The sequence below is a fragment of the Gymnoscopelus microlampas genome (genome assembly GCF_963454915.1).
Source record: "Gymnoscopelus microlampas genome assembly, chromosome: 1".
In the NCBI taxonomy this organism is placed as follows: Eukaryota; Metazoa; Chordata; class Actinopteri; order Myctophiformes; family Myctophidae; genus Gymnoscopelus; species Gymnoscopelus microlampas.
In genome coordinates, this window is record NC_139962.1 from 55,510,569 (window position 1) to 55,520,568 (window position 10,000).

At 44.7% G+C, this 10,000-nt stretch overlaps 1 protein-coding gene across 1 annotated transcript in view; it reads right to left on the reverse strand.

The window, feature by feature from the left end:
• The window catches only part of LOC311059068 (transcription initiation factor TFIID subunit 4), a 146,640-nt gene that overhangs the window by 98,957 nt on the left and 37,683 nt on the right, over window positions 1-10,000 (reverse strand). Inside the window, exons 7-8 of the mRNA XM_084076686.1 lie at window positions 6,352-6,424; window positions 4,157-4,271 (exon numbers count right to left, since the gene is read on the reverse strand). Of these exons, the coding sequence (XP_083932812.1) occupies window positions 4,157-4,271; window positions 6,352-6,424 (188 nt within the window). The remainder of the gene's footprint in view (window positions 1-4,156; window positions 4,272-6,351; window positions 6,425-10,000) is intronic.

The window sequence follows — 10,000 nt, forward strand, 5'->3', positions numbered from 1 at the left end:
CTTTGTGAACGGATATGACGAACAGATGACAGCTTCCTGTCTCGGATTTCAGGAGGTGTAGTTCCAGAGTCTATATAGCACTCAAGCATATTTTGATCATCGCGATAATATCGTTAATCGCAATTACTTTTGCCACAACAATCGTGACGTGTAATTTTCATATGGTCCCGTCCCTACTTCAACTGCTGCAAAGCTGCCTTCTCTCTTCACACATTAAGTCCTGCTTGTTTGTAATGGGGGCGGGAAACTAATTATTTCCGTCAGCCAGTTCCGTGTTCTTTTTTACCCCAGGCTTTATATTTCTTCCTTTAGATTTTCCTTGCTTGTCGGATACATACGTGCTGGAAGTCAACGAGCGTGTTGACCAACATATTTATCCCTTTCTAATCTCCCAAGACAGATCTGCCAACAGTAGAATCTGCCAGCACCACTGCTCTAAACATGCAGTGTGGTTGTTGAAGTAGAAATAAACACAGAAGCATCCGGGAGGAAGTGGACTAAGAGAGAGGAGGAGCCAAACTAAGTTCCTGTTTCTACACGGAAAAGGAGGTTGTGCCCCCAGAGGCAAAAAAAAGTACTTTTTACCGAATGGGTTCCCAGATTGATCCCTTTCTAACTCTGAGAGCTTTTTAGATTTGAGCTAAAAAGCATTATTTTACACTTTGGCTATTCAAAAATAGCAGATCTACAAGCTCATAGCGCGGCAACGAGTGCCGCGCTATGAGCTTGTAGATCTGCTATTTTAGAAAAATCATGACATTTTGTGCAAATCTTTGAATATATATTGTTTAAAGCGAACATTTGTAACTCAAATCTTTGCTTCTGGGGGGTCCCTGGAACAACATATTTTGAGATGGGGGGTCCGTGGCCAAATACATATAAATGTTGGGGTCCTTGACATGAAAAAGTTTGAGAACCACTGACATAGTAACATGCGTTTTTTTCAAAAAACTGTTTGGATTTAGAAGACATTTTGTAGAATCGGCCTCAGGTCTTAATGGGTTAAAGTAACAGAGGATTTCACAGTGTAGTGGTGTGGGACATTAAAGATACTAGGTCTTCTCTGCACAATGCTGGTCCAGCCATGCATTCACATATTGCAGGTCTCTGGATAGTTGGGAGACAATAGCAGCCTATGGATCACCCTGCAACCCTGGGCTCCGTTCCAGCATGCTCGTATCCCCAGGTGAGCAAACACACAGCACAACCATAAACAGTGCATGACACTGCCTAACAGAATGGGAACATTAACACCAACCGCAGATGTTGGAACATTCTTTTCTTTTTTTTTTGCGGTGGCATAGTTTCTCTACTGCAATGAGTTGATACTGATACCCTAGGTCTATTGTATCAGCCACTCTGGCATTTTAGAGGTCCTCGCCAAGTCTCAAATGGGTTGGTAACGTACAGAAAATGTCTCAAGAATATTGAGAATATTTGCTTTGGCCAGGGGTGGAAAAAGTACTCAGATATTTTACTTGAGTAAAAAGTAGTAGTTTACTGCTTCACTTTCCTGGTTGCACCAGAAACCAACTATAAACTCTATCTTCAATCACAAACAAGCAAACAACAGGCCCTGACCAGGTTAAACATTATGCTGAATGAATAATCGGAGTATTATCTATTGCAGTGGTTGTTTTTCATGTGAAGGACCCACAATTTATGTGTTAATTCAGTAAGTTCAGTTCTAATTGGTGGTTCTCAAACTTTTCAGGCCGCGACCCACCAAAACAATCATATTTGAACTGTGGACACCCCACACACTGACAAGCACTTGGATAATTGTAGCTATTACATTTAGTTTGACTCGGTTCCACAGATAAATATTGTGAGAACAGCCAATCCTTTTTGCCTCTTTCTTTGGTAATATTTGACCATTTTTTATAGTATAGTCTGATACTGCATGTCGATTTGTATACTGTTGAGTGAGAAAACATTTGTTGGTGCCGACCACGCAGGTTGAGAGCCATTGAATCAGACCATGGACCCCCCCATTATGTGCCAGGGACCCCCATAAGAGGATATTTGTGGTAGATTAGATTTAGTACATCATCATACTGTAGGTGGGCAGACAGCAGTGGAGAGAGTGCAACCTATGATCTGATTAGTCATTCTTATACATGCTCCTGTCGGACTAACTTCCAGTGGGTGAAATAATATTGAAATTTAACTGTTTCTCGTTTTGCTGGGGACCCCCTGGGACCCCCCCCCCCTCAAGGATTACACTTTGAGAACCACCATGCATCATTTCTTCTTTTTTTTATTATATATAAACACAGTACGCAGTTATCAAGACCCCATTTATGCCTTACAAAATGTGATCTGTATCTGGATAGGTCAGTAATAAGGTACAATCTAAGCTTTGATATCCCTCGCCGTACTTTTCTGACTGATATGATGGAACTTTTAATCCGTTTCAATGACCCCACGTGTAACATTTCAGTGTCAGGAGAGGATTAACCCATTAAAACATCTGTTTAACCACTTTAAGCATTATTTTATACTTTGGGCTATTCAAAAATAGCAGATATACAAGCTCATAGCGCGGCACAGAGTGCCACGCTATGAGCTTCTAGATCTGCTATTTTTTGAAAAATCGTGATTTTTTTGGGGGGAAATCTTTGAATGTATATATATTTTTAAAGCGAACATTTTTAACTCAAATCTTTGCTTCTGGGGGTCCCTGGAACAACACATTTTGAGATGCGGGTCCGTTGCCAAATACATATCATTTTGCGGGTCCTCGACATGAAATACGTTAGTCAGAAAACTGTTGAGTGCGTGCGAGCGTGTGCGCGCATGCGTGCGTGTGCACGTGCGTGCGTGCGACCTGCGTGCATATGTGAGAGTGTGGAGGGCTTTAGGGGGAAAAGGTCGTCAGTAACAAGCAGGCCCTGACAGCTTAATTACCAACGCTCACTAAAGATTTATTGGTTTATCAATCAGGGCCGCGGGGCTGCATTTCCCCTCAGGAGACACAAGGCCATTACTATGAACCCGTTGGCCCATGTATGGTGTGTGTGACCCAGACTGTATACGGTTGGTTATAGGGGGCCCTGGCCTGGTCAAACAGGGGGCCAATCCCCCCCAAAAATCTATGCTTCTGGCAATTTACGTTTGTACGCACAAAAGATGTTAAAGACACGCTGACATGCACACACGCACTAGACACACGTGTACCCTTATTCAATGTATTGGGACTACGAATAAAGACGCACACGGGCAAGATTGCAGGTACGTATGCAAATATGCACATACATATACAAAACATTTTGTGTGACGCTGTAGTATGATCAAGTAGGGCGTTCATTTATGAAAAAGCACAAAAAGTTAGAATATGAAGATAGGAGGCTTCTGCCCGGCAGCAACAATATGGCATGAGTACACATTCATACAGATACAGGTGCACACACACACACATACAGTACATTCACATGGGCACATAGACACGTGCATACACACAAGCTCACATCAGTGTACAAATACACACTGTATGCACACACTATTTGGACCACAAAGGCTGACATGTGGACGATGAACCTCCTTTATGTTTTTGAGCCCAAAACCCCCAGATGAAGTTAAGAGACCAAGAACTGAGACAGAAAAGGGAGATAGGCGGAGGGCCTCGGGCGAAACGCCGTATGTTTGACTTCTCCGAAAGGTATTTTCAGCGCCGCATCCAGCGCTTCCGACCATCTGGATACAATTACCTTATTTCCAAATTGAGATCTAGCTCATTAGCAATCTCTCGCCGATGAGTTGTGACACTGACACGAGAGCAGGGCCCGCCGCGTGTGAGAGACCGCGGCGAGGAGGCGAGAGAGGGATCTATTGGCTGGCAAAAGGTCTGTGTGTTGCTATGTGATGATGGGCACCGAGAGAAGGAACGCAGCTAACCCACCCAGCCAGCCAGGCAGCCAGCCAGGCAGGCAGGCAGGCAGGCAGGCAGGCAGGCAGGCAGGCAGGCAGCAAGGCGACCAGATGAACACTCATGGCCTTAGCTAAGAGAGTAGCCCGTAGTCATGTGTGAGGAAATCTTACTGCAATGCTGCCCCCATGTGGTGGCTTTATTGAACAGAAGGCATGCCGTAACATTGGAGAGGAGAGGAGAGGAGAGGAGAGGAGAGGAGAGGAGAGGAGAGGAGAGGAGAGGTACCTGAAAGAACCGCCTCCAGGGTCATTGAGCTTGTTTTTTTGGTTCCCAGAGACCTGAACAGCCAGGCCCATGGGACTTTTGCCTGCTTGGATGGTACCTGGCTTCCCCACTGTGCCTGTGGAGGCAAAGAGAGAATGATGAACAAAGTTAAAGAAAGAAAGAAAGAAAGAAAGAAAGAAAGAAAGAAAGAAAGAAAGAAAGAAAGAAAGAAAGCAGTGATATTCTCATTGAACTGTTCTGTTGCATCTGCATCAACTCGCCTCCTGTCTGACACAGACACTAGCAGTGGTGTAAAGTGACAAGTACAATTACTCAAGTACTGTACTTAAGTACAATTTTTACTTCACTGGAGTATTTCCAATTGTTCTGTACTTACTCCACTACATCTCAGAGGCAAATATTTACTCCACTACAATTATTTGAAAACTTTAGTTACTAGTTACTTTGTAGACTTTTATTATTATCACAATAAACAGCCTACAGTATATACATTTCGGCCATTTGAAAATATCCGATCTACAAGCTCACAATGCATTGCGATGCGATGCGACGCATTGTGAGCTTGTACAATTACACCTGTCTGTGTCTCACTGTATATGGACCGTTCTGTCAATGTCACTGCACTTCACCGTTCTGTATACGTTCTGTTAATACCACTGCACTTCACCATTTTGTATACGTTCTGTCAATACCACTGCACTTCACTGTTCTGTATACGTTCTGTTAATACCACTGCACTTCACCATTTTGTATACGTTCTGTCAATACCACTGCACTTCACTGTTCTGTATACGTTCTGTCAATACCACTGCACTTCACTGTTCTGTATACGTTCTGTCAATACCACTGCACTTCACTGTTCTGTATACGTTCTGTCAATACCACTGCACTTCACTGTTCTGTATACGTTCTGTCAATAACACTGCACTTCAATGTTCTGTATACGTTCTGTCAATAACACTGCACTTCACTGTTCTGTATACGTTCTGTCAATAACACTGCACTTCACCGACTCCTCACAAACTCCCCAAACTTCCCGCGTCTCCAGTCCTGCTCCGGGACACATTTTCTTTCCGACGAGGGACGCGGCGAGCTGCCAGGGTGAATTTAAACTTGATTTTAACAGGCATGTTCCTGGCCGAGAGGCACGGAGGGAAGTATTTTTAGAACTATCCCCGCATTGCAATTTACAGGCATAAAACAATCTAGAGATCTTTGACTGCAGGCGATCTGCGGTGGGAGACGGGGCAGATCAAAATTCCGTATGTGCCTCCGATCGTACGTACGTGCACACACACGCACGCACACACACACGTACACACACACACACACACACACACACACTCAGACAAACACACATGCAAACACGCATACACTCACACAAAAACATATGCTTACACAAACATACACACAAGTGTGTGTGTGTGTACACACACCACGAAAAACACACACCACCTGAGAGTTTGCAAGTTCTCTCTTGGGGAGACAAACAGGAGGGTGTTGCTGGGGCGATACTTTGTGGGCTTCTGTTGGGAAGTGAGTGTTTGCGAATCGAGCGTCGGTGCGTTGCAGTGTAAATGTTTGAGAAACGCTTTCAGAACCGGACAGAAAATGCACCTGTTCTCTCTCTCTCTCTCTCCAATTCTGCTGCCTGTTGTTTATTTACACTGTCTGGACCGGGATGCCTCTTGAGTGAAGACTTGGGAGATTTAGCGACGTGTGTTTGTTTTTACTTTACTTAAACACTTAGTCCTGCAGAGATAAAGAGACCTGTCTAAGCAAACCGCGTCTCTGACAACAACAACAGCGGGCAGACTGATGATCACTCCCAGTGGATCTAGGTATAGGAAGAATGGTGTCTGAACGTAGACCAGTGCCATTAACCCATTGATACCTGGAACGCATCTGTGTCACTTTAGATGTCTTTGGCTATTCAAAAATCGTGAAAATTATTTTTTAATATTTTTTTCCGATTTTTTTTTAGGATTTTGAATTGTTTTAGACGCTGCCTCAGGTCTTAATGGGTTAAGGACACAGTGTGACTCTACTGGGTATCCCCATTAACCCTGGCAGTGTCAGTGCTCTACCCCATTGAGCTACACAGGGAATGGAACCCCAGGGTAGTGTGTAATGCCTTGCTCTATCTCATGAGAAGCAGTGTACAGTAGGAGGACAGTGTATAGACAATCACTCACCGTGAGATCGCACGGGTGTGACCATCATGGGCATCCGGACGTGGCCCCCGGCCATACCGGCCCTCTTTATACCCTGGATATACAGAGAGAGAAAGAGATGGAGAAAGAGTGAGAGAGACAGAGAGGACGAACATTTCAGAGTAGTGAATCATCATTACAATACAAAATTACCACAACAACTAACTGTGGTCCTGATACTGTTACTTGATTCAATGTTAATAGGCTCTATGCACAGCAGCCATTTTGGAGAAAAACTGGGCCTCTTCGTACTTCCTTCACAGGTGTTACCAATGATACTAATGAAGGCTCTGTTCCATTCTGGTCAAACAGAGTCAGGGTGCTGATATTGTGCATGTTGGCTCACTAGAAGTACTAGTGGGTCTCAAAGTGTGGTCCAGGGACCCTCATGGTTCCTTGAGAGGGTGTAACTCTGAGAGTGTACAAATGGAACCAAATGGACCCTCCCGGGGTCCTTGAAATTAAAACGTTTGAGAACCACTGTGCTACACTAAATGGAACAGAGCCTTCATTAGTGTCATTGGTAACACCTGTGAAGGAAGCAAGGAAGAGGCCCAATTTCTGTCCAATATGGCTGCTGTGCATAGAGCCTATTCAGTATCCACTACGTCCAAATACAACATTCCTCCATGTTTGTTCAGTTGGGTTCTGTCTGCAGCCCTGATGTCAGAACATCTCAGAACCCACTGGTTGACAGTGAACAAAGGCTGAGCAGATGGAGGAATCAATCTCAAGACAGCAGGACAATAAGCACATTGGGACAATGTTCATATACAGTATACAAGTACAGTATTGAAGTACTTTAGGGAAGTAGCATTAGCTAAGTAGCATTGGGGACGGGCATTTGGGCATTTGTTTCTAAACATGTACACACAGGGGAGTCTTGTAGCTGTTAAACGCGGTTAACCGTAGCCTGACATATTTATACAAATTAACATTGCATCGTACGTCACGAGCCTTGGACACAAAAACAGCATCAAATGTGTAGCACAGCTGATGTCAGCAGTTGAACGCAGTGAGCAAAGCCAACTGTGTAATTTTAAGTGTCTCAAAACTACACGGTGAACAGCGTTCGAATAAAGTTAAACAGTCAATGTGGTTTTCGAGTTGTCTCTTTATCAGCTACGGTTTCAGAGCAAATCCTTTTGTTCATTTTCAAAAGACACAGCATTGAAAATGTAAGCGAAACTTACATGGGGGTTATACTGTATGTCGAATACAAAGCATTGTTTCCCCCTTAACGTGCAGCTTGTTTTTATATATTAATTTGATAGATTTTGTGGCAGCTGCCAAATAAATTTCGCCCTTCTTTTTACTGTAAAGTATTTTTTAATGTGTGACAATAAAGTCTTTCTGATTCTCATTCTGATTCATTAGATAACTCCCACAGGGCCAAGCAGGTGGGTTCAGCCGTCACCAGTGACTCCGGTGAAATAAAAACAATGTTGTTACTCGCCCTCAGCGATTTGTTGCTCAGTTTTCTCGTCCATTCCAACATAGACAGCGACAGCGCTGATGCTCAACTAGACATCAGTAACACTCTCAGGAGTAAAATAAACGCCATGGCAGCGTTCTGTTTTAATATAAAAAGAATATCGTTCCATCACTTCGCTGCTGCGTTTACTGCCGTAGCATCGCGTTGCTTTTCGGACAGTTTTAACGGTGTGCACAGCACTGCAAACAGGAAGAGGGTGTGTCGCACAGTTTCTGAGCGAGCTCTATTTCCTGTCCACAGATATGTGGGCTCTGGCCCAGGAGCCAGTTGCACCACCTCATACTAAGTTCAAACTTAGCCTAGTTATGGCTTAAATGGCTTTAGGCCATTTAAGCTAAGTTTGAACTCGGTGTGAGGTGGTGCAACTAGCTCCTGAAGTTCTCGCCCCTCCGGTTTTTAAGCGAGAATTTCCGGAAACTCAGATTAAGCTGTCACTACTGTGGTAGCCATTAGGCCTAATAGATTTTCAGGCGCGACATGCTTCCATAGAAGACATGTTGTTTTCTATGGAATCCGAAATGACAGTTTGAAATCAGTTGTGGCGACTGAGAACTTTAATCCATGCGTATATGCATGTTTTCCATACTATACCTAAAGAGCCTATGGATGTGAAAGTCAGGTAGTAAAAAAAGTACTAACAGAGGAGGGAGAAGAAAAAATAAGCAGGTTGAGGGGAGGTGGGGTGGGATGGGATGGGGGGGGTTGGGGGGGTGTAGGGAAACGCATCGCTAATAGAGACACTTCCTTCCTCGGTTAGGGGCCGGGGGGCGGGCCCGGGGCTCACCCATCCATTCACCACCAGTTTGCTTCTCGCTGCATATTTTTTAGGGCCCTTGTTTTCTATTCCCTGACACATGCTATATTACTGTTCAGGCCCTGCAACAAAAAAAAAGAAGAAAAAAAAAAAGACAGAGGCAATTTCTCCCCAGACAACCACTTCAGGCCCCCCCCCTCCACCCCCCAGCTCCAACGAGGGAGGGAGGGAGGGGAGGGCGCGGAGAAAAATAGAAGGGAGAGAGGGTGAGAGAGGGAGAGAGGTAAAAAGAGAAAGAGAAAGAGAGCTTTTGCACCAGAGGCCACCTGGCGACACAGTTCCAGAAAGCTCTCAGGTGTAAAGTTTCTGGCATTGGGGGCAAAGCCAAGAGATTCATTGTACAGGTTTCATTAATAAGTGGAGGGTTTTTCTATTTAAGGATCATGGCGTCGTTACGGAAACTCAATTATACCTGCCCAGGATTTAGAAGCTTTTGTTTCAATTGGTGTGCTCTGGCGGTGTGTGACGGTAGCAACGACCAAAATATGACATGAATATCTTTTTTCACATTATCGTGATTATTCTTCAAAGCTTAAGATCACAACGCCATGAAAGTCATAATGCGTATTAAGGACTAAACAATAACCATGGGCTCATGTTCTCGACCTTGGACGACCACTCAGTGGTTCTCCTCCTACCTATAACTGGTCTGACCTACCAGGTTTCTTAGAAAGGTTCACTCTCATTCCCCCCCGTATCCTCTTGACCGAAGTCCCCTATAGGCTCTATGCACAGCAGCCATTTTGGAGAAATATTGGGCCTCTTCTTACTTCCTTCACAGGTGTTACCAATGATACTAATAAGGCTCTGTTCCATTCTGGTCAAACAAAGTCAGGGTGCTGATATTGTGCATGTTGGCTCTCAAAGTGTGGTCCAGGGACCCTCATGGTTCCTTGAGAGGGTGTAACTCTGAGAGTGTACAAATGGAACCAAATGGACCCTCCCGGGTCCATTTGGTTCCATTTGTACACTCTCAGAGTTATGGGGGTCCTTGAAATTAAAAAGTTTGAGAACCACTGTGCTACACTAAATGGAACAGAGCCTTCATTAGTGTCATTGGTAACACCTGTGAAGGAAGCAAGGAAGGGGCCCAATTTCTGTCCAATATGGCTGCTGTGCATAGAGTGTATTGGCTATATATGGAACTATACGGTGATGGGGGGCGGGGCTTCCTATCGCCAATGGGCGGGGCTTTTGCCCTACTGGACTTGGGAAGCCCCTTCGGTGGGGGGCGTTCTAATACAGCCCGAAAACCCCATTCCAGACCCTGCCTCGTGGTGGCGTGCCTCGCTAAACATCAGACTGCCAACCCCACCCTCCTG